Source organism: Pongo abelii, chromosome 8 (assembly GCF_028885655.2).
Source record: "Pongo abelii isolate AG06213 chromosome 8, NHGRI_mPonAbe1-v2.0_pri, whole genome shotgun sequence".
NCBI classification, from domain to species: Eukaryota; Metazoa; Chordata; class Mammalia; order Primates; family Hominidae; genus Pongo; species Pongo abelii.
The window spans coordinates 94,497,415-94,523,192 of record NC_071993.2 but is presented as its reverse complement, the minus strand read 5'-3'; the positions used below and the strand labels follow the sequence as shown (position 1 = coordinate 94,523,192).

Here is a 25,778-nt window from a genome sequence, read left to right as displayed (position 1 = left end):
TGTATTTTGGGGGGGGGTTAAAGTTGATATTATTAATTTTGAGTAATAGTTTCAGACATATTCTACTTTCATATGAACCAGTTAGCTCTTCTCTAGAACTGTCTTTTCTATGATTATGAAGAGAGCCCAGTACCCTAGCTAGCTTTCTTGTAATATGGTCACCAAGGAAATAGAAATAGAGAAAGGCTCAATGAAACCCGTCACTGTTTCTGGAAACCTTAGTAACTGATGTCATATTCTTCATCTTGAGAGACATGAGACATAAAAGATAGTGTTTTAGGGTATTCATTGATGAAGTTAAAGTTTTGGGATGTAAATTTAGGTCTGATTATTTTAAATGTGAAATGATAAAATTATCTTCATGTTTTGTTTTAAAGAGTTTTTTTTAAACTTTTATTTTAAATTCAGGGGTATATGTGCAGGTTTGTTACATGGATAAATTTGTGTCTTGGGGAGTTCGTTGTACAGATTATTTCATACCCAGGTATTAAGCCTACTATCCATTAGTTATTTTTCCTGATCCTCTCCCTCCTCCAGATGAAGCTGGAGGCCATGATTCTTAGCAAATGAATGCAGGAACAGAAAATAAAGATTTTTTAAAAGTTTGAACAACTAACACCTAAAAGGAGCATTGATTTTGTTTCTTAAGTAGTAAAAAATTACTGTCACTTCCTGTTTTAAATTTTAGCTCATTTGTATTGAATTAATATATATGAAAAGGTTCTCTGCTTTTGCTGCTTAAAATTACCCCTTAGAATTTGCTTCTTTATGTGAAACTACACGTGATTTCAATCACTTTTGCTTTTTCATCATCAGTATCTGTTATACATACTCAATAGGCCATGTTTTACTAGTTTTATTTGGATTCCTTGATTCTATTTTTTAGTATTCCATCCTCTATACTGGCTTTTAAATTTTGTTTTGTTTTGTCCTATGTTTCTTCAAATGCTGCCCATTTCCCTTTTTTCCCTCCCCCAAATATTGACTTAACCACAGTGCCTTTTGTGATTTTTTTTTCCTTATACTCATTCATTATCTTATGCTTTTAGTTCATTCACCCACTTTTAAGATGTTTGTTTTAAATTTGGAAGAAATTTTTTCTTTTTTATTAATTTTATTGAGTTGTAGAAAGTCAGTAAAGAGGCTGGGCGTGGTTTTTCACATCTGTAATCCCAGCACTTTGGGAGGCTGAGGGGGGAGGATCGCTTGAGCCCAGAAGTTTCAGACCAGCATAGGCAACATAGTGAGACCTTGTCTCTACTAAAGACGGAAAAATCAGCTAGGCACAGTGGCATGTGCCTGTAGTCCCAGCTACTTTCTGTCTTCAAAAAAAAAAAAAAAAGAAAAAGAAAGAAAGAAAATAAAAATAGATATGAGCATTAATATTTTGATTTTAGGACCACTTAACACAAATACAAACTTGCATTATGTTGTGTTGTGGAACTAACATTTTTCAAATTTGTGTTTATATTTTCTTCCTCTAGGTGGCAAACTCTCACAGTTAATTGAAAGTAATTGGGCTCTGAGGCTCCTGAATGTCATTCAATGTAGAGTAGAAGTAGAATATAAGATTTGGATTATTTCAGAAATGTAAAACCTCTTAGGGAGAAATAAGGTAATGTTAGAGAAATGTGTTTCCATGGAATACCAATAAATTTCACTTTGGATGGCAGATGTGTATTGTTACTGGGTTATACTGAAGTATCAACAGCAAAGGTAATATTGATGTCCTTCAGAAATTAACTTGTTTTATATATCTTTGTTTTTATTCATGTTTATTTTTAAAGTTCCTTTTTTTTTTTTAAATCTCTATATCCTTTATAAATAAGTGACATAGACCCAGAGGTTGGCAGGGCTGCCAGCATTTTTAAAAAGAGTTCTTCCCAGCATTTTGATGTTTGCTTATACTCTGTTATCTTTGTTTAAAGTTGGATTACTTGAGACTTTATTTCGCACTGAGAAGCTATCACCTGCAATGCTGATAGTACCATGAGATGATGATGTGAAATACAGAGAAAAAGTACACAGTATCTATTACAGTTACCAGAATCTTCAGACTTATTAAGGGGAAATGATTATCTCCATAATATTATTATTTAAGGACTTGAATTATCCCCCTATACTCCCAAACTGTATACCCAAGCTATAACATAATGGCTTTTAGTCATTCAACATGTATTCATTAAGCAATCATAGTTTGCAAAATACAATAGTTTTTTAAAAGCAAATTTTAGTAATTCTTCAGTGGCTATTTGCAACTGAACATTACATATTTTAATTACTAGAAAAACATGAAGTGAAATGCATTAGTTTTCCAGTTTTGCTATTATTTGATTTATTTAGGATTAACTTCAATTTATACCTGTAAATAGTTGAATAATAGTGATTTAAAATCAGATTTCTTACAAAGGATTTAGTTAAAATACCACTTAATTTTTAAAACTAAGCCCTAGTAATAACATTCTCAGAGGAGTATAATTGGTAGATTTAATATCTTCTGTTTTCTTTATACACTTAGGTCATAGTAATGGGAGCTACCAATCGTCCTCAGGATCTTGACTCGGCTATAATGAGAAGAATGCCTACAAGATTTCATATCAACCAGCCTGTAGGTGGTCTTGATTGATATTATGAAGAGTTAAATACTCACCTTTTTATAGGTCTTCACCTTTAATTTTAAGAAGGGAATATTTTGTCATATAGGGCTACTTATGACAGGGAAGGAATGGGGCAGAAACCCTGACAGTAGCTTCTTTGTCCTTTCCACTCTCTTTATTTCTATCCTAAGATTAGTGTTACTTGCTTCTCTTCAAAGTATAGATATATATTTATCTCAAGTTTGCCTGGCTATTTTAGTGATTTACTTTAGGATATAGGAAGTCATCTATACAGGAAAATACATAAGAAAATCTAAATTATAGTTTTGGTTTAGCATAGAATAGAATTGGAGAAATTTCGCTTGAAGAATTGTTCTATTCAGAAGGCATGGCATGAACAACAACAGGGATTTATTTGATTGAGTATTGGCAGATGTAGTCAGTGCTTCCCTGATAGGATTAATGATTCCAGTAGATATCATAGTTTACCTTAAGAACGCAAATGCTTAGATGATGTTAAACCAGTTCTGCCTTCTTTCTAGCATTTTTTGTTAGTTAAGAAGTACCCTCTAGTAGATGATTATGACTTACCAGTACACTATAATTTTGGCACAGATCTTGAAATCTTGAATTCTGTCTGCCTTCAGATTGTAAAGGAAAGAAAAAACAGGTTTTACTAGTAGAAAATATGTTCCATACAATCAGCATGTTACATGTGTTGCCATTTAGAGGAACTTACTCTAATTCCATTTATAATCTGGCTAAAAATCATTTGTCCCATTTATATTCTGTAATTTATCAGATTGGTTTTTGGTAGTAAACATGATCTCTGAAAGACTGATGGTTATGGACTCTATAAAATTACTCTGATCAACTCTTTACTATAGCTACAACTCTAATAAAGTGGTTAAGTGTGTGCACATCCTTAGAAAATTTACCCAATGAATCAATGAAAAGATTTTCAAACTTAATTTAGGAGACTATAAAATTTATTTAGTATGACTGATTTTTTTTTTTCTTTGAGACAAAGTCTTGCCTGTCACCCAGGCTGGAGTGCAGTGGCACGATCTTGGCTCACTGCAATCTCTGCCTCCCAGGTTCAAGCAAGCCCGCCTCAGCCTCCCAATAAGCTGGGATTACAGGCTCCCACCACCATGCCCCGCTAATTTTTGTATTATTAGTAGAGACGGGGTTTCACCATGTTGGCCAGGCTGGTCTCGAACTCCTGACCTCAGATCATCTGCCTGCCTCAGCCTCCAAAAGTGGGATTACAGGCGTGAGTCACTGCACCCAGCCTAGTATGACTAATATTTATTGAGCATTAATATGTGTCAGAGACCTGCTAGGGTCTGGTGAATGGGACGTGGGTCTGGTCCTCGAAGAACTCTGTTTTGGAGAGGCAGACACAGAAATAAATAATGTAAAATATGCTTTATGAAGGTATGTTTAAAGAGCTATGAGAGCCTGAGATGTTGATGAAAACTAATATTCTGTCAGGGAAGTCCATGGAATTTACAGAATCCAGCTGGACCTTGAAGGATGGTAGGAATTTGACAGGCAAATGAGACAAGGAAGGGCTTTCCTGCCAGAATGAACAAGTCAAGAATTTGTGGAAGCACTGTTTAATGGTGAGTTCTAAGGGTAGTTTGGTGAGCGCAGCACCAAGGAATATAGATGGAGAGGAGGCTGGAAAGGTAGACTGCTTCTGGGTTTAGGTGAACTTTATATGCTTTGCACAAGAGTTTTGATTTTGTAAGCAAGACATCAGAACACTTTTTTAAAAATTTGTTTACCTAATTGGTTCTGAAGATAATTTATAGAATCTCTATCACTAATCCAATAGTTAGTACAATGGACAATTAAGGTTTTTTTTTATTTTTATTATTTTTTTTAAGACAGAGTCTTGCTCTGTCAGCCGTACAATTATAGCCCACTGCAGCCTTGACTCTTGGGCTCAAACAATCTTTCCACCTGAGCCTCCTGAGTGGTTAAGACTATAGGCATGCACCACCACATTTGGCTAATTCTTGAATTTTTTTACAGACAGGGATCTCACTATGTTGCCCAGGCTAGTCTCAACTCCTGGCCTCAAAGGACCCTCCTACCTTCGCCTCCCAAAGTGTTAGGATTACTGGCATAAGCCACTGTGCCTGGCCAGCTAAGGTTTTTGATGTACAGTAGAATAGAACATAGGATACAGTAGCATGGAAAGTAGCCAGTATTAAAGTTGTAAATTTAATATGTCGTGTGAGTAATCAAAATGGGTTGTAACAGTTTTTATCAAATTTATTACAAATTTGTATAGTGTTAACATAGAAATGGAAATTTGTAACCTCCATTTTATTCCATTTTAGTGAATACACTTTATAGGTTAGTTTTTTTTCTTATTTAATATGATGTAAAGTGTATGGTTAATCTTAAAACTTTTCTCCAAGTGAAATGTTTAACAGAGTATTTATTGGTGATCACATGACATATCAAATTAACCTTCCTACTTGACACACTTAAAATACAGAAAGAGCAGAGTTTGGTTTGTTTTTCAAGGAATTTGATTTGGTAGTCATTGTAACCAGCTCTGTTTTGTCGACGTTTGTGGGAATAGGGATAAATTCAGCCATGATAGTTTTAAAAAGCATCTATATTGACTATATAGCTGAGGGATTCTATAAAAGGAGCTAAATGTAGTTTGTATTTATTGTATGGTGTAAAAATAGGAATTGTCACTGGGGGAAAAGCATACAGACATGTAAACAAATATATCATCAGCACTACATTAAAATTCACTAATATAAATTAGTGGTCAAAGAAGGAGAAGGAAATGGAGGAACTGAGAAGTTACTGTTGCCATCTCTTTAAATTACTGATAATAAATTTTATGGTGAGTTTTCATGAGTTTCCTACATAAAGGGAAAAAAATGAAGATTGCTGAACTATAGAGGGAAGACATTATAGTCATAGATATTCATTTACTCATTAAAGATTAAAGGTGTGTTATTTCCCAAACATTGTACTAGGCACTGGGGATGAGTAAGAAGATACAGTTCAGTAGGAGAACCAGAGATAATTACTCTAGAGTCTTGAATCTAGTTGCTTTGACCTCTTCAAAGTTTGTCATCTCCTATAAGTAATGAGAGAGACTTTTGAAGGGACAAAATATTAGGAACACTACTTGATCTTTTTAAAAAAATTAAAAATGCTAACTGGAAATTATCCTGCTTTTAGGCTTTAAAACAGAGAGAAGCAATCCTGAAACTCATCTTGAAAAATGAAAATGTAAGTAGAAAATAAAAATTTTTTCCCCATCCTATAAATCTGATGTTCATAAAGTTATTTTAGAGAAATATGAGGAAGGAATCTGAGGATGATATACCCCAGGGATCTCCAGCCCCTGCAGTCACAGACCGGTACTGGTCTATGGCCTGTTAGGAACTGGGCCGCACAGCAGGAGGTGAGCTGTGGGCTAGAGCTCCACTTCCTGTCACATCAGCATCGGCACTGGATTCTCATAGGATTGCAAACCCTATTGTGAACTGTGCATGCGAGGGATCTAGGTTGCTCATTTATGAGAGTCTGATGATAAATGTAATGCACTTGAATCATCCCCAAACTATGCCCCCCTCCTCCACTTCTCCAGGTCTGTGGAAAAATTGTCTTACACAAAATTGGTCCCTGATGCCAAAAAGACTGAGGCACTGATACACCTTTGAACTTGACCTGAATCCTCTTGGTTGCTTATGTAACTCAGTAACTATGGTATATGTGAGTTAAAGATACTTTTCTTATGTTTTTAGAGCCATGTGTTTTTGTATCTGTGCATTAAAATGCTCTGATATTTTTCAGACTATTGTCTGATTTTATGTAAGATACATTTGTTTTTCTACAGAAGTTTTTTGTTGTTGTTTTTTACTTAATTGCATTTTTTTAACCTTTCCTGTAGTGCTGAAAATTGCAATATTTTTTGAAGTTGAAATTTAAATTTAAGAAATTGTGGTAATCAAAATTTTCAATAGCTTTTGTGTTTAAGGTTTTTTTGGTCACATGTTTCAAAAATTAAAGTATGTATATTTAATAATACATGGAGAAAAATCTTCTCTTTTTTCCTGTATATATTTTTTTCTTTTCTTTCTTTTTTTTTTTTTTTTGAAGCAGAGTGTCACTCTGTAGCCCAGGCTGGATTGCAGTGGCACGATCTTGGCTCACTGCAACCTCTGCCTCCCAGGTTCAAGTGATTCTCATGTCTCAGCCTCCCAAGTAGCTGGGATTACAGACATGTGTCACCACACCCGGCTAATTTCTGTATTTTTACCATGTATTTTTTGCATTTTACCATGTATTTTTACCATGGTTTCACCATGTTGGCCAGGCTGGTCTCGAACTCCTAGCCTCATATGTTATTTCTCCTTTTATTTACTTATTTTTTATATAAACTATCAATAACACATACACACTGTTCTGTGCATTGCTTTTTTTACTTATCGTTGAGATCTTTCCATATTAGCATCTAGTTTCCTTATTCTGTTGTCTCTCTTTGTTTTTACACTACATAGGATTCCATTGTATGGACATTCTGGAATTTAGTTAATCAATGCCACATTGAAGGACATTTGGATTGATTCTGATCTTTCACTATTATAAAAATGCTACATTTAATAACTTTGTGTGTATGTCATTTCATACTTGTATAGGAATATTAGTAAAGTAAATTATCCAGGAGCGGAATTGCTAGATCAAAGATTAGAGTGTTTATAATTTTGGTAGCTATTGCCACATTGTTCCGGTTTACTCATATTCCTGTGATAAAGAGTGCCTCTTTTCCTATAGTCTTGCCAACAGAATGTTATGGAACTTCATGCCAACATGATAGGTAGAAAATGGTTATCTCTCTGTTTTTTTGTTTTTGTTTTTTTTCTTTTTTGAGACATGGTCTCTCTCTGTTGCCTAGTCTGAAGTGCAGTGGTGTGATCAGGGCTCACTGCAGCCTTAAACTCCTGGGCCCAAGTAATCTTCCCGCCTCACCCTCCCAAGCAGATTACAGGCATGTACCACCAAGCCTGGCTAATTCTTTTTATTTATTTATTTATTTTGTTGAGACGGTATCTTGTTGTGTTGCCCAGGCTGGTGTTGAACTCCTGGGTTCAAGCAGTCCCCCCCGCTTTGGCCTCCCAAGGCTGAAATTATAGGCATAAACCACCACAGCTGGTCAAAAATGGTTATCTCATTAAAGTTTTAATTTGCATTCTTTAGGGATGGAATGAATATTGTATGTTTAAGAACCATTTGAATTTTTTTTCTGTGAACTGTATATTCATATATTTTGCCCATTTTTCTATTGTAGTGCCCCTTTTCATAATAAATCTGTAGGAACTCTGTGTATTATGGAGATTTGCCCTTTGTATGATTTGAAAATATTTTTTTCCAAGTTGTCTTCCGATTTTATTGGAGTTTTCTTCCCCCCCACCCACCCCCCCTACGGCTTCTGGATTTTGAATATAAATTTAAAGGCCTTTCCTACTCCCAGATTTATAAATAAAGTAATTTTCCACACTTTCCAAACTCTTGCTGCCTGTTTTCCCAAAACTCAATAACTGCATATAATTGAATAATGTGGTATTCCTCTTTATCCCAAACTTGATATCTAAACTCACTGTTAGAACTCACTGTATAAACTAATAAATCAAATAGATTCTGATAGTGAATGAGCCTTAGTAGAGATGCTACTTTTATCAAAATACTTGTATTTGTATGGCTTCCCTCCTTCCTTGAATTACCAGAAACCCCATGGCTAATTCTTCTCCAGCCATGCCCTACTTCCACACTTCCTATTTTTTCCCATTATATCTCACCCATAAATGTTTTAGTTGTATCTCTAAAAGAAAAGGATTCTTTTTTTTTAACCTAGCCTCATTGCCATGTTATACCTATTGAACAATTGACAGTAATTCATTATTTTCATTATCTAGTCTATGTACAAGTCTCTGATTATTGTTTTCTAAATGCCTTTTTTAAACCATGTATTTGACTCAAGATCGTATGAATTTCCTAATTTGCAATTCTTTGATAGATTTTATGTCTCTTTTAATTTATAGGTTATAGGTTCTTCCCTTATCTTGCTTCCCCCCGACACCCAACCTTTTAAAATTATTTACTGGAGAAACTAGGTTGGGTTTGTCCTGAGTTGTCCACAGTCTGGGTTTTGCCGATTGCAGAGGAGTAGTTGTTCCTCTAATATTGGTAGTTGAATCAAGAGGCCGGATGAGGTTCAGGTTGGTGGGGAGGAGACACAGGACAGGACAGCACACCTTCGTAGGTAGAATTATGTTCTTCCATCAGGAGAAGCATAATATCTCAGTGGCTTGTACGTTTTACATTTAAATCTTTATCATATTTGGAATTTATCTAGATAGATGATATGCAGTATGAATCCAGCTTTGGTTTTGTTTTTCTAGATGGATACCTAGTTGTCCAACACCTTTTTTTTTTTTTTTTTTTGTGACGGAGTCTTGCTTTGTCACCCAGGCTGGAGTACAATGGCGTGATCTCTGCTCACTGCAACGTCTGCCTTCCAGGTTCAAGTGATTCTTGTGCCTCAGCTTCCCGAGTAGCTGGGATTACAGGCATGTGCCACCACGCCTGGCCAATTTTTTGTATTTTTTCATAGAGACAGGGTTTCATCATATTGTCCAGGCTGGTCTCGAAGTACTGAGCTCAAGTGATCCACGTGCATCGGTCTCCCATAGCACTGGGATTTCAGGCGTGAGCCACTGCGCTCAGCCCATTTTTTTTTTTTATGGCCACTAGAGATGCCACTTTTACCAAATTCTCGTATGTATTGGCTCTGTTTCTGGACTTTAAATTCAGGTCTTGGTCTTTTGTGTCTTTATGCACTAGCATTAATACTGTTTTAATTATTGAGGCTTTGTAAGTTTTAATATCTGGTAGAACTATATATCCCTTGTTGTCCCTGAGCCCCAAGGTTATTTTAATTCTTTTTCTTTGCATAAATTTTAGAATCAATTTGTCTTACATAGGAAAAAAACAAACATTAATATTTTTGGTGGATTCTTATTTAAGATAATCTTTTTGGTGTTGAATCTTTCTGCCCAAAGGCATATATGTCTTTCTGGGTTGTTTACCTTTGTGTCTTTCAGTTGTTTTCTAATGATTTATTTATTTTTTAAAGAGATCGGATATCTTATCAAGCAGAGTTCCATGGAACTTAAAAAAAAAGAGAGGAGAGATAGGGTCTCACTCTGTTTACCCAGGCTGACGTGTTGTTTTTTTAGGGTCTCACTGTATTACCCCAGGCTAAAGTGCTGTGATATGATCATAGTGCACTGCAACCTTGATCTCCTGGGCTCAAGTGATCCTCCCACCTCAGTCTCCCAAGTAGCTAGGACTACAGGCATGGTTCACCATGCACAGCTAGTTGTTTTTTGTATTTTAAAAATCTTGTAGAGAAAGGATCTTGCTATGTTACCCAGGCAGGTTTTGAACTCCTGACCTCGAGTTATCCTTCTGCCCTGGCCTCCCAAAGTGCTAGGATTATAGGCATGAACCACCATTCTCGACCTATTTCCTTAAAACATACCAAAATAACATATAGTGTATGCAAAAGCTTAAAGAACCTAGCAAATTACAAAGATTAGGATCAGTGGTTATGAATCATTTTGGGGGGAGCATGTCATAGAGCCCTTTAAGAATGAGATAAAAGTAGTCTTTTCTAAGAAAACTATGTACATGAAATGTGTACAGTTTCAGAGAAATTCCTAAAATCCTCCATGTTTTTTAGGTAAGGAACTTTGGTCCTAGATAAAAAATTAGTAAATTATATTTTGCCTTTTTTTTTTTTTTTTTTTTTTTTTTAGACAGAGTCTTGCTCTGTCGCCCAGGCTGGAGTGCAGTGGCATGATCTGGGCTTACTGCAACCTTCACCTCCTGGGTTCAAGCGATTCTCCTGCCTCGGCCACCTGAGTAGCTGGGATTATAGGCGCGCGCCACCACACCCGGCTAATATATATATATATTTTTATTTTTTTATTTATTTTATTTTTTTAGTAGAGACGGGGTTTCACCATGTTGATCAGGCTGGTCTCAGACTCCTGACCTCATGATCCGCCCGCCTCAGCCTCCTAAAGTGCTGGGATTACAGGCATGAGCCACCGCGCCCGGCTGACTTTTAATTGAATTTTTGATAACTGCTTTCAAAAAAACATTGTGTAATCCTGGCACTTTGGGAGGCCAAGGCAGGCAGATCACCTGAGGTCAGGAGTTCGAAACCAGCCTGGCCAACATAGTGAAACCCTGTCTCTACTAAAAATACAAAAAAAATTAGCTGGACATGGTGGCTGGCAACCGTAATCCCGGCTACTCGGGAGGCTGAGGCAGGAAAATCACTTGAACCCCGGAGGCGGAGGTTGCAGTGAGCCGAGATCGTGCCACTGCAGTCCAGCCTGGGTGACTAGAGTAAGACTCTGTCTCAAAAAAAAAAAAAAAAAAAAAAGTGTAGTTGTAGTATTGTTTAGATTAATAAGTTCCTTTGAATTAGGATGGCCATGGTGTGGCTAGAAATTTAACAGATATTAGAAGGTAGTTACAATTTTGGAGACTTCAAGTTAACCAATACAGTTATTTAATTTAAACCATTTTAATGAAGGATCGTTTTGCATGACTGGAAGTTTATAACATTTTTGAAATATAATGTGGTCTAGTGTAGCTGGAGATGATGCAGATGATTTACATATAGCTGATTAATATGAGTACAAGTGATGAAATTTAAGCCCTTGTAACAGAGCCATAATTTACACAGGTTATTTAGTTTCACATTTAAACTTAAGAAGTTACTCATGTGAGTGTTGGGCTTGGTGACTCATGCCTGTAATCCTAGCACTTCTGAAGGCCATGGTGGGAGGATCACTTGAGGCCAGGAGTTTGAGACAGGTCTGGGCAACATGATGAGACCTCACCTCTACAAAGAAATTTTAAAATTTAACTGGGTCTGCCTAGCTACTCGGGAGGCTGAGGCAGGAGTATCACTTGAGCTTAGAAGTTCAAGGCTGCAGTGGATGCACCACTGCATTCTAGCCTGGGTGGCAGAGCAAGATCCTATCTCTAAAAAAAAAAAAAAATAAGAGGAAGAAATTATACATGTCTCTAAATTTTAGTATTCAGTATTCTGCTTTCTTAAACAGTACTGTCTTTGGAAATTCTTTTAGGATTATATTTTTCATGGCTACAGGGAATTTTTTTTAGACGATCTCTGCTTTGTCACCCAGGCTGGAGTGCAGTGGCACGATCTCAACTCACTGCAGCCTTCCTGGGCTCAAGTGATCCTCCCGCCTCAGCCCCCTGAGTAGCTGGGACTATAGGTGCATGCACCACACCCAGCTAATTTTTTGTATTTTTAGTAGAAATGGGGTTTCGCCATGTTGCCCAGGCTGGTCTAGAACTCCTGAGCTCAAGAAATCCACCCATCTCAGCCTCCCAAAGTGCTAGGATTACAAGCATGAGCCATCCCACCCAGCAGATACAGGGAATTTTTAGCAATTCTGTTATTCATAAAACCACAAAGTATAGTCTCTAATCAGTTTCATGTTGCAAAATATGAATGCTCTCTGGATAATTGCTGACAGAACATCTCGTCATTTCCCACTGGTTGGTATTTATATGCTGAAGGATTACTGCTACTTCAATAAAATCTGAAGAAAATTCATTTAATTTTGTTAAAGATGCCTCAAATCAGTAGCACATATATTTATTTGGTAAACTGAGCACTGTCATGCTTATACATTGTGGAGCTAAATAAGGGTTTTTTGTTGTTTTTTTTTTAATTCACATGAACTTCTAGACTTTGATTTCTTCTTCTCTAAATAAAAGATTGAAGCTTTTGAAATGATACTGTGTTCTACTCTTTTACAATTATTTTATTGATAGGTATTCCTTAACATGATTTGCTTATTTTAAAAAGATAAGTGTAGTGATTTTGGCTTAAGGTTTTAAGTATAAAAAGAATTAGCACTGATAAAATTTATACCCTATAGAAGTATTTTGTCTGACTTTAAGGAGGTAGCTTTTTTCCCCATACAAACTGACCTGAAATTACTTTTATATGATATAGCAGCAGTAGTTGTTTGTTTTTTGTTTTGAGACAGAACTGACGGTCTCCTACATTCTAGCTGACCAGCCTCGTCATTCTAGCCAGACTGGAATGTAGTGGTGTAATCCTAGCTCACTGTAGCCTTGAACTCCTTAGCTCAAGTGATCCTGCCTCAACCTCCTGAGTAGCTAGACACACCCAGCTAGTGAACAAAATTTTTTTTGTTGAGATGGGGTCTGTGTTAGCCCGTTCTCAGACTGCTATAAAGAACTACCTGAGACTGGATAACTTATGAAGAAAAGAGGTTTAATTGACTCACCGTTCCACAGGCTGTACAGGAAGCATGGTTGGGAGGCCTCAGGAAACTTAACAATCATGGTGGAAGGCGAAGGGGAAGCAAGCACGTCTTACCATGGCAGAGCAGGAGAGGGAGAGAGTGAAGGGGGAAGTGCCACACACTTTTAAACCATCAGATCTTGAGAGAACTCACTCACTATCATGAGAACAAGGGGGAAATCTGCCCCCATAATCCAATCACTTCCCACCAGGTCCCTCCCCTAACATTGGGAATTAAATTCAACATGAGACTTGGGTGGGGACCCAGAGCCAGACCATATCAGGGTCCATCATTTGCCCCAGCTGGTCTTGAAATAAAATTATAAGTGTAAAATGCTTAGAGTACAGAGATGTTATTTGCAAGTATACTATTAATGGTGTATATAATAATAAACAACTGCATAAGTAAGTATCATTCTTTCAAGCTATTTTAGAAGTCTGTTAACTTATTCTGCTGTTGCTGCCTATACTCAAAACCTTTTTAACTTGGGAATTGCCTTCAGAGTTGCCTAATGAAAAGAGTTCTCATTATTTTGTGGTTTATCTAAAAGCTATTATCTTAACAACAAAATGAGCTACTTTTAGAGTGCTTGCTATGTGCCAAGCATTTTGGTGAGCTATACATTGTTTTATTTAATCCTCATTTATCTAAGGAGTACATATTAGTCCTATTTTACAGCTGAGGAAACTGAAACCCAGAGAAGTTTTGTAATAACTTGCCCAGGATTACACAAAGAAGTGATGGAGCCTACTCTTAACCATTAGGGTATGGTACCTCTTAATTAAATCTTGCTCCCCCAGTGACTGGAATCTTCTTTTCTTTGTTTTCTTATTCTTGGTTGGTTCATCTTTCTAACTGTATCATCTTGTCAGGCACAAGATTTGTGAGTGGTTAGAACATAGTGTGGCCCAACGGAGTGGTCAAAAACAGGAGGAAGTGTTGGATGTTTAATTTTTAACATCTCAGAGTATAGTTTGGAAAGCTCTTTAAAGTAGTTTGTTAAATGTATGAAATATTTCAAACATATAAACACATAGCCCCATTATCTTCCACCCATATTTAACAGGCGATTTTAATATATTTCCACATTTGCTTCATATTTTTTTTTTAATTAAGTACAGCCTTAAGCAACCACTGGCCACTTCCCATTATCACCGTCATTGGTAACCTGCTGTCCAGGAGTTGATAGAGTTTATCAATCCCGTGAATATATGTGAACAGATACCTAATACATGTATATAGGTATATGTTATTTTTATTCTTTTTACAAACAGTAGAAAAATTAGATCCTTGTATGTGTCTGTCTCTTAAGGACACATGAGAAGAGTTTCTCAATTCACAAAAAATTAAGAACTACAAAGGAAAGAGAATAGAGAAGTCTGACTATAATCAGACTTAAAGCTTCTGTATCACAGGATAACATGAACAAAGTGAAAAAATAAGCCACAATGAAAATATTTGCAACCCTATAACCATCAAAGGACTAAGATCTAAATTATATACATGTATGTACATTAGATCACAGGTGCTGTCACCAGTCCTAAGAACTCAATGATGTGGCAGTACATGAGACATAAGTTAAAAATCTTCCAGTATTGTGAATTAGCCCATTTTTATGTGTAATTATGTAAATTTTTGCTGTATATGTTTTGAGGCCATGTTACATGTATGTCTACAAGTGCAGAATTGTTGTATTTTTCTGGTGAATTTTTTTTATCATTATATAATGACTTCTATTCTCAATTATGCATTTTGAGTAAAAATCTGATGTAACTAGAACTACATTAGCTTTCTTTTTATTAATAGTTGATGTCTTTCAGCCTTTTACTTCCTGCTTTTCTTTGTTTTTATTTCAAATGTAACACAAAGCCGGGTTTTTTCCCTTTAGCATAAGTATTGTCTATTATAAACCTCAAATAGCTACATTTTGGGTTCTTTTGTATAAAATCTTACCAGCCAAGTTTAGTCTATTTGCATTTATGGTGATTACTCATAAATTTGGATTCATTCATTATTATTTTAATGCTTTCCATTTATTATGCTTTTTCTTTGCTTATTTGTCCCAACCCTCTAGTCCTGAGTTTGTTAATACTGCTCTTGTATTCTTTATTCTGTTTTTCTCCCTTCCTCTATTGGTTTGGAAATTACACATTCTCTTTCTTCCTTTAGTGTACGCTTTCTATCCTTTAGTGGTACCTATGTATTTTGACATACATAAATAAAGTCTAAGTTAATAATATCTGTATCCTCTTTTTAATGCTTTACTTGTAACACTTTAGAGTACCTTAATGTAGATGTCTCCTCTGTCTTACTTGTTCTTATTGTACAGCATTTTAGCTCCACTTTGTTTTTATACCCCAAATGATTATGACTACTATAATAACTATTATTACTACTCTTTATATAGCTAAAGTTTATTTAGATTTATCCATGTATTTACCATTTGCTTTGCTTATCATTGCTGCTTGCACTCCTGCCCTCTGGGTTCAGTTTCTTTTTATCCAAAAACATGATTTATCTTCATGTAACTGTAACGTTTAGGAATGAGAGCACTGTCATGTGAGGTCACAGTTGCAGAGCTGGCAGTGTTGTCTCACCTTCAAGTCTCTTGTCCTTGTGTAGAGTTGCTGTTCTTCCTAAAACACTGTGTCTTCCACGTATACAAATGGGAATTTAGTAAATATAATACAAATACAAATGGGAATTTAGTAACTATAAGGTGGCATTTCACATCAGTGGGGGAAAGTAAATGTTGCTGTAACAAGTGATGAGCTAAACAGAGGAAAAATACAGCTGGACCTCACTATATTGTGTTCAAATCCTGGCTCTGACCGTGTTTACCTGTCCAGGTCTCATGATTCTTATCTGAAAATGAAATTGATAGTTTCTGAAAAGATTAAATGAGAATAATACATACAAAGTGCTTACCCCAGTGAATGAGACATAAGAATCATTTACTACATGGTAGTTATAGGTTTTTTTTGCTTATTTTCTCTTCTTAATCTGTACATAAGTTGAGTATGATTAGACTATCTCAAGTCTATTATGTGGCTAGGACAGTCACTTAATTGGCTTGACTATAAATAAGCTTAGCTTGAGGAGCAAAAGTATAGGTGCTAAATTCATGTTGAGATAATAGAATACCAAGCATTACAATTAAAAGGAATGTTGAGTTTTTTTGTTTTTGTTTTTTTTTTTGTAATGGACTCTGGAGTTAATGATGTAGGTTATTTGCCAAGTACTGTATGTTGAATATATTACAGAAAAATGTCACCTTGGTACCTTCTTGAGAGATATCAAAGCAAGTCCAATATCCGTTCTTCCCCATCACTCTACAGTGTATCTAGTGATAATTATTTGTCTTAATCATAAGGACAAATAATGAAAATTATATTTCAAATTTCTAAGCTTTTGTGGTTAAAAAAAGCTTCTAGAAACTATTGTTTCTCCTCCCATGCAGTTATAATATGCTTAACTTTCTTTAAGATGGGTGTTTGGAAGTATCATTTGCAATATATTTATTTTTGTTTTTTAAGCATGTTTTTATATTTGTTTAAGGTGGATAGGCATGTAGACCTGCTAGAAGTTGCCCAGGAAACTGATGGGTTTTCAGGAAGTGACCTAAAAGAGATGTGTCGAGATGCTGCCCTCCTCTGTGTTAGAGAATATGTTAATTCTACATCAGAAGAAAGGTATGTTATTTTGACTTGATTTTTAATACTTGTCAAAACCTTTTAGAGCTTTTAGGTTAGTTTCTTTTATTTCGCTTTATATTAGAAACACCGCTTATGAAATAAAAGGTAAATTTGGATTATCACCGCCTGCAACTTTATTTATTGCCATTTTTCCAAAGCAGAATTCTGAAAAAGAAGGAGGGCAGAATTGTGGGAAGGGTCTAGAATCAAGGAGAAAAAAGGTGAATTTCTTCTGATGATCCGTGGAAATTTCACATGTAAATTGGAGATACTGAAGACTAGACCTCAATTTGTTAACGAAAATGTATTTATTGAATAAAGAAACCATTTATCACTGCAGCAATTTTACTTGGAACCAGTTCCAAAGTATAGTGAAGTTGAGAATCCAATTTTTTTACCAGCCTTATTTCAGCAAAGACACTAATGAACTGGAATAGTTCAGCCCTGGTGAACCATGTCCTAAAGGAAGTTTCCTAAAATGCCACTTGCCTGGAACCAGTATTATACTGCATTTCTTTTCAGAATATCAACCTTCTAACAATTTCTGTGATTCTTGGTGAACTCCAGTGTACTTTTAGGGGTTGTGTTAAAGGAATTCTCCAACTCTTTCTTGTCCCTTTGTTTCTTGGTCTCCCTTCCTCACCTTCCTAGGGTTTTCACTCCTTGCCTGTGGTATTCATATATTTAATTGCAGTGTGTTGCCATAGCAAACTTCAGCAAAAAAATGTTTTGCGGGCTTTGATATAGAAAGATCTACATGAAAGCTACTCTGTCAGCTGGTAGCTGTGTATGCAGTGGCTCTGGACCCATCATCGTTAGTGCACCCTCAGAATCTGCCTTCCAAAGGTTTTTATTCTTTTCTTTTTTTTGAGATGGAGTTTCGCTCTTTTGCCCAGGCTGGAGTGAAGTGGTGTGATCTCGGCTCACTGCAACCTCTCTCCCCAGGTTCAAGCGATTCTCCTGTCTAGTCTCCCGAGTAGCTGGGATTATAGGCGCCCATCACCATGCCCGGCTAATTTTTGTATTTTTAGTAGAGATGGGATTTCGACATGTTGGCCAGGCTGGTCTCGAACTCCAGACCTCAGGTGATCCACCCGCCTTGGCCTTCCAAAGTGTTAGGATTACAGGTGTGAGCCACCACTACTGGCCAGGTTTTTATTCTTATATATAAGATTAAGAGGAGAAATAACCAACCAGTTCGTAAATTTTGCGTAGGCGAATTACACTAATAATGAAATATCTATTTTTTTGCTGCCTCAAAGCCCTGAAAACTATATTTCAGTATGAAAAATCTGGCTAATTTTATATTTCCTTTCAGTATGAAAAATCTGGATGGACTTAGGTTATAACTTTTTCCTGAATGTTTTTCCCTGAATATCTGTAAATTACAAGGGAGCCATAATATTCTGGACTTTGTTTCTCATTGAAGTAGGGAGGATTTGGATTAGTTGGTTTTTACTGATAGTGAAGAATTTTACTCTCAATTTGTAAAAAGCAAAACATGCATGTAAGTATATACCTAGAAATGCTACTTTTTAATGACAGTTTTCATGGGAATAACATAATTTTTAAAATTGGAATTATATTCCCATTTCAATAAACTATATAACATTTTTTACCTTATGGTAATATTGTGTACTTATAGATGTGAAGTCTTTGATTGTAGCTATTTTAGCTTCTTACTTCTTAGCAGTCAGTACTTTTAAAAAATTCCTTGTGATTTCTCTATGTGTAGATAATTCCTGGAAGCATTTACATGAAGCTGTTCATTGTGGTTGTCTTTGGGGTCTTGAATGGTAAAGAGATTTCATTTTTATACCCTTTTCTACAGTTGAAAACAAAATTTTTTTTTTACCACATGCATCTCTTTTAAATCTTGGTAAAATATTTTAGGGAGGCATATTCTAAAGTTATTTGAGTATTTGATGGTTTTGTTTGCATTTTAGCCATGACGAAGATGAAATTCGGCCTGTTCAACAGCAGGACCTGCATCGGGCAATTGAAAAGATGAAGAAATCAAAGGATGCAGCATTTCAGAATGTTTTAACACATGTTTGTTTAGATTAAGAGTAAAGATCATTTGTACAGTTCAGTGATCTAGTTTGGTGTGTCCTCTTACCAGTTAGTGGAAATAGAACAGAAAGAGTGCTCTTTAAAACAATGAGGGAGCTCAGTGTTTATGGTTTTATACTCTGAATTCTAAGTTATTGAGATATAGTTGTTACATAGGTGGTATTACTGTTTGTCAAAAATCATGAGGAGGAACAGTTGAATCCAGCCTGAACGTGGGTGCTTGTGTTTGACCTCTTCAGCCATATATTGTACAGCCTTATAGAATCTAAGCTGGTCTTAAAGTCATAAATGATTCATTGGGTCATTAGTGAGAAACGGGGATGTGGTTAGGTGCTGGTTCCTAGACATGTGAGTATGCGTTTGTGTGTGTGTGTGTATGTATGTGTATATTAAATGTATATATCCACACATTTTATATTGACATTCTGTAGATATGTTTGAATACAGAAACTTTTTTTACCCCAACTACTGAATCCAGGAGTACCAAATAATATATAGTAAAACTAAGATTTAAGATTGTGTCAAAAAGGTACAGTGATTCAGCCATTTCTATTTGTCATTTGTTTCAACCTTTTTTAAGTTGAGTGTTTTTATTTCTGCAGTTATTAGTTGGATCCTCCACATCTTGCATATATACATGGGCTCAATTATTATGTTTGTCGGGATAATCAAATGAAAATACTAGTTCAGTGATCAGCATTGAATGGTTGTTAGGCAGCCATGTGCTCAACACTGATTTCACCTCTTGAGTATAAACTTTTTAAGTTTAAATTGGTTTACATGAAAGTGGATTAAAAGGCCTTTCAAAAGAATGGGTTTGAAAAACCTCAGTACCCTTTAATACATGTACATTTCTTTCCTTTTTTCATTTAATGTAACATGTCTGTTGTAACTATGTTTCTTAAATATTATTTTAAGGTTATGTGTTCTTTAATTATGGTCAAATATAATTTGGTCACCAAAAATGAAATAATAGTTTAAAACAAGTAGCTGTTACTAAGTGTGCTAAAAATACTCATTTTGTAATTAATTTTTGTTTTAGTATATTATAAATTGTGCCCTGGTCAGGTACAAATGTACACATCAAAATGCCCATATTGTATCTATCTGTAGTCATTTAATGTGAATTATATGTGAAATTTTTTTCAAAATTTTACTAACCAGAATTCTGTTATAGGCACCTAAACACGCAGCATGAGGAAAACAGCACAACACAATCTTGAGGTGCCTTCTGAATCATCAGATTAAATTATGCTTCATATGTTTTTGCTTTTACTGTATTTCTTTAAAAACTTTAAATCTTTATTCATGTGTTACTGGATTAATTTATCTGATAATGTGTCTCACAAGAATCTGTTAGATTTTTTATTCTTCAGTTGTACTTTGAATGGTGGGGTGGAAGTTTCAGGTGAACACTGGATAACAAAAAGCAAGTTATGGAAGATTGTGAAGAGGATGGAAAAATTGAATACAAGATACCAAAAATGAAAAAAGTGTCCCATTTTTAATAACTATATTCTATCATTTTATAAATGTGTAATAAAGGGGTCCCTCTTTATTGGTTGTTCTCCACTTAATCTTTGGTCTTTTTCAGTAATTTTAAGTTTCCTGGGATTTTTTTGGTTTATAAAACTTGTGTTTAGACTTTATCTTGCTATGGAGTTTTCACACTTCTATAGCACATATCCTAGTATCTAGTCATTTCTGTTTTAATATGAATTTCAGTAATTTAATTTTAATCTGGTGACATATAATCGAAAATAAGGAGTATGTATACCTCCACATGTCCTTTATTTTTGTCTTCTCTTAAATTCACAATATCCAGTAGGAGTGGTTATTCAATTTCTTTGTGGTTTTAATCATCAAATGAAGTTAGAGAAGTATACTAATCCCAGCAACTATGACTCATCTAGCCATGTTAAGACCATAAAGTAATTCAGGAAACTATTTTCCTGATTTTTAAATAACTTCTAGTGTTACATAACAGCTATCCTTCTGTTTTAGACATGCATTTCACATATGTAGTTGAATTCTAGATTCTAAGATAATTCCTTTTGGGTAATACTTAAGAGTACTGGATCTAGAATCAGGCTTCCTGAGTTTAAACTCAGGCTCCCCATTAACTAACTGTGTGTCTGTGAGCCCCAGTTTCTCATCTGTAAAATGGGGCAACAGTGGCACTCATCTTAAAGGGTTGGATAATAAAATAATGCATGTAAGGCCCTCAGCATAGTGCCTGGCACAGAATTACTGCTCAAATGTTAGCTGTCATATTGTCACTTTTGCACACTGATGTACATATCCTGTTGACCAGGCTCATTCTTTAAGCATTCTCCATGCTTAAACCAGTTCCATAATCCCTAGGCTGTACTCTAGGGATTGAGACTGAAAGGATCACTTATGCCATGTTTCTCTAAAAGCATCATTGCTGGAAGACTTTTGATAAGTCTGATGTGTCTCAAGCTATTCTCAGGCCTTTTTATGTAGAGTTTAGAAATGAAGTATTTGAATCAATTTAGTATCTCCTCTACTATGTCTCTCCTTTCAATCTCAGCCAACCCCCTACCTGCAGGTAAACCCAGCACTCATGATGTGAAGAGCTGGGTTGGGGTACTCTATTCTGTATGCATCATAATAGCTTAACATTATTTAGTAGCTGTAACTTACAGGTTTAATGCTAGATGAGGATGTCTCAAGCCATGAGTGTGCTTATGTAAAAATGGCGGCAACATCTCTTTGGTAGGAATTTTTTACTTGAATTGTTATTTTGGGAAAATGTTAACAGATTTCTTCTGGATAAAGAAAATAAATTGGATGATGTATATTTTATGTTTCTTTTTAGCTTCTCTTAAAATCAGAATATTGAACAGAATTCTGATACGCTGAATATATATAGTGCATGGCTGAAACTCCAGCACCAACTGGGTGCTTCAAATGAAGTCATAGAATAATTCTATCTAGAGCTGACGGAAATCTTTTCAGAGCCTTCATTATTAAATTTGTTATAGATTTAGTTATCAAAGATAGAGTTCTCTAATCTTTTTTTTTTAAAGTTCTCTTTATTTACATGTATAGGAAAACATTCTGCCTAAATCATGATGTTAATGAAAATCATAATGAGGAGAACTTGAACCTTATTAAATATGAGCTTCTAACGTAATTGACTAAAATGTATCATATATGACACAGGTGCCATGTGCAGATGATATCAAACCTAAAACCACTTAGCAATGTGAGAAGAAACAGAAAACATCCCAGTTACACTGGTGTAAAGTTTATACTATTTATTAATGGCCCATAAGGGTCTCATTACTAAAACACTGCAGTGGGATTATATTTTTGTAATCGTCTAATATTTACAGTCATAAACCTGCATGAGAATACTTTCAAATACTAGCTTTTTTGCTTTTAAAATAGGTAACAGTGAATGTTAGTATTGGGTGTGGAATGCATCAGGGACACAGATTTGTAAACCATGACAATTCAGTTGTAAAACTAAAGCCAAGTGCACCTGTAGTCCCAGCTGCTGGGGAGGATCACTTGAGCCTAGGAGGTGAAAATTGCAGTGAGCCGATACTGCGCCATTGCACTCCAGACTGGGTCACATAGTGAGACCCTGTCTCTACAAAAAATAAAAAAAAAAAAACCTAAAGCCAAAACATTGAAATAAGTTACTGACATGCAAATTTGGAACTGAAACTAGAACACAGTGGTGTATATCTCACTGTTCTGAAAATACACAGCTTCCAGAAATTCTAAGAATGGCCAAGATAACTCAAATAGGGGATTGGCTATATCCAGTAAAACAAAATCACTTGCAGTCATCTCTAAGGGAGATGAGGGTCATCTGTTAGGCCATAGTCATAGACTTATAAAGAATACCAGTTAGGATTCTGTTTGTAGCAACCAACTCTAGCTAACCTAAGCAATAAAGAATTTATTTGAAGGATATAAGATCAAACGGAAGCTAAAGAACCAGACTCAGGATAGAAACTTAGCTCCCAAAGATTTTTTTAAGCAGAAATTGCTCAATAATCTTGCTTTTATTCCTCATGGATTAAATTAACTCCAGCTGCTTAAAATGCGCATTCAGGATTTAAATGCCTGGACGTGAGTGTGCAAACCTAGGTCAAAAATCACCCCTGGCAGTCTTGGAGCTTTGAGAGGACTCTACAGGAACTACTTTGGCTTAAATGGTTTGAGGCAAAGCAGCTGGGTTTAGTGATTCATCAAGACTAAATGTGAAAGGAGAGGTAATTTATTCAAAGGAAATTGTGAGAAAGACTGTTAGACAAAATCTGACAAATGACCAGGTGGTTACTTGAAGCCATAACATTGAAATATGTTGGGTGTTGGGTATATACTAAATGAAGGGCAATATTATAACAAGTGGACATGCTGGAAGTATGAGCAACTTACGTATGTAGTTTGTGTGGATGGGCCTTTAGGGACTGCTTCTTCGATCCCATAAGCTCCACTTCCACTTGATGATGAATGCTATTTGGCTTGCCCAACTCTGCCTAGATGGATGGTGAGCAACTTTGCATGGTAAGCAAAGGCTGTCTTGTGCAAATGAAATCTCGTAGGCAACAGCTATCGGAAGAATAGGTGACTGCCTGTGTGGTAGTCTCTGTTTTAGGGAGGTGTCAGAGCTTTATCTTTCTTTAGGCAGATAAAGGGGCTTCAGAGAGAAACCACTGCTTGCATCCTCTGTTTACTTTAGTAAGGTCAATAGATGTAAATTTCCTTTAGAAATGGACAGCTTTTCAGAGCTATTCCTGCCTGCAGGTCTCAGAATAATCAACTTGAAATATGCCTAAGAAGTATATTCTGAGGTGGCATATTGTGGCTTCCTCTCATTCCATCAAACCTTTAGACATAAGAACAGTTGACTGACCTGGTGTCTATCCAGTTTGCTGGTTTCCTGCCTATAAGGAAAGTTATGTTGCAGATCAGTGGTAGACCTGAAAGTCACATAATAGAAAAAAAGGATAAGGAGAAAATGAATTGCTATTCCCAAGTAATCGAGATTTGTTTCTTCTTTCAGGGAAGATGATTGGGAAAATATTGTGACCTGATAAAAGTATTAATACATTTAATAAGGGTTTGCCACCATCTGACTAAATGATAACATACACCTTTCAGGGTCTTTTCTGAAAAATATCCTGAAACAGTTTGGCATACTCCCTCAGCAACACTGACATCTTCATGTGTTTACATAGACACATCCCGCCCACTTTGCCCTACTAATTGGCACTAGGAGCCGCCAAGTAACGTGGGGAGAAAAAAGGGGGCTACAAATGGCAGCTTTGAATTGGCTATTTACACCAGTTTTATATGGGGTGAGGATCAGCAGCAAAAAATGCATGAAGCCTTCAGGATAGAAGGGAAGGAGGGGCTCACGGAAAAAAAACTGCAGGCCTGAAGGCTGCTGAAAGTTTTGGTGGGAACAGGTAACTCTTTCTGCATTAGTAGAGGTACAGGGGTTGCTGAGAGAAAAACCAAACTGCTTCCAGCCCTGCTGGCGAAACTCCTTAGGGGCACTTAGAGAATAAGATCTGTTCCTTTGAAGTAAAGGGAACAAAGTAGCTTCATCTCAAAAAAAAAAAAAAGAAAAAGAAAAAGAAAAAGAAAAAAAACCACCTGCGATGAAGTTCTGGGCTGAGGAGGCCGCTGGGCAACCCAGCAACTACCTAAAATGTCATTAAGTGCTTGGCTGAAACCATGTATCTTACACATCTAGAGCACAATTTAGAATATGACAAGAATAGGCTGGGCATGGTGGCTCACATCTGTAATCCCAGCACTTTGGGAGGCTGAGGCGGGCAGATTGCTTGAGCTCAGGAGTTCAAGACCAGCCTGGACCACATGGTGAAACCCCGTCTCTGCCAAAAGAAAAACAACAAAAATTAGCCAGGTCTGGTGGTGCACACCTGTAATCCCAGCTACTCTTAAAAAAAAAAAATTCTTCTAAAAAAAAAAACGGATATATGTGCAGAACATGCATGTTTGTTTCATAGGTATACGTGTGCCATTGTGATTTGTTGTACCTATTGACCCGTCCTCTATGTTCCTTCCCCTCACCACCCCGCAACAGGTCCCGGTGTGTGATGTTCTTCTCTGTGTGTCCATGTGTTCTCATTGTTCACCTCCTACTTTCCTACTTATGAGTGAGAACATGCAGTGTTTGGTTTTCTGTTCCTATGTTAGTTTGTTGAAGGTGATGGCTTCCAGCTTCATCCATGTCCCTGCAAAGGACATGATCTCATTCCTTTTTGTGGCTGCATAGTATTCCATGGTGCATATGTACCACATTTTCTTTATCCAGTCTATCATTGATGGGCATTTGGGTTGGTTCCATGTCTTTGCTATTGTAAACAGTGCTGCAATAAACATGTGTACATGTGTCATTATAGAATGATTTATATTCCTTTGGGTATATACCCAGTAATGAATCCCAACTACTCTTGCTTGAACCCAGGAGGCAGAGGTTGCGGTGAGACAAGATTGCGCCACTGCACTCAAAAAAAAAAAAGAAAAAAAAAAAGGCAGGGTGCAGTGCGCCTGTAATCCCAGCACTTTGGGAAGCCGAGGCAGGTAGATCACAAGGTCAGGAGTTCAAGAACAGCCTGGCCAACATGGTGAAACCCCATCTCTACTAAAAATACAAAAATTAGCCTGGCATGGTGGTGCAGCCTGTAATCCCCAGTTACTCAGGAGGCTGAGGCAGGCGAATCACTTGAATCCAGGAGGTGGAGGTTGCAGTGAGCCAAGATCGTGCCACGGCACTCCAGCCTGGGTGACAGAGCAAGACTCCATCTTTAAAAAAATAAAAAATAAAAAAGACATGAATAAGGGTAAATAGTCTCAATTATGATGTTCAAGAGAGTTGCTGCTGTCTCACGCCAATTATACAACGTCACAAAGCCCTTAAGTTGTGTGGTCAACCCACACCCAATGTTACAGGCAGAAAAAACTCAGCC

The 25,778-nt window shown here is 36.3% G+C and overlaps 1 protein-coding gene across 7 annotated transcripts in view; it reads left to right on the top strand.

Moving 5' to 3' along the window:
- The window catches only part of ATAD1 (ATPase family AAA domain containing 1), an 89,967-nt gene extending 68,350 nt beyond the window's left edge, over positions 1–21,617 (top strand). For 4 of the 7 annotated variants that reach the window (XM_054521381.2, XM_054521380.2, XM_024252948.3 and 1 more), the window contains 4 exons: positions 2,519–2,608; positions 5,820–5,870; positions 16,586–16,719; positions 18,669–20,353. In XM_054521381.2, coding sequence (XP_054377356.1) covers positions 2,519–2,608; positions 5,820–5,870; positions 16,586–16,719; positions 18,669–18,789 — 396 coding nt within the window. In that variant the 3' untranslated portion in view covers positions 18,790–20,353. 7 annotated transcript variants of the gene reach the window in all.
- Positions 21,618–25,778: the final 4,161 nt, after the last annotated feature.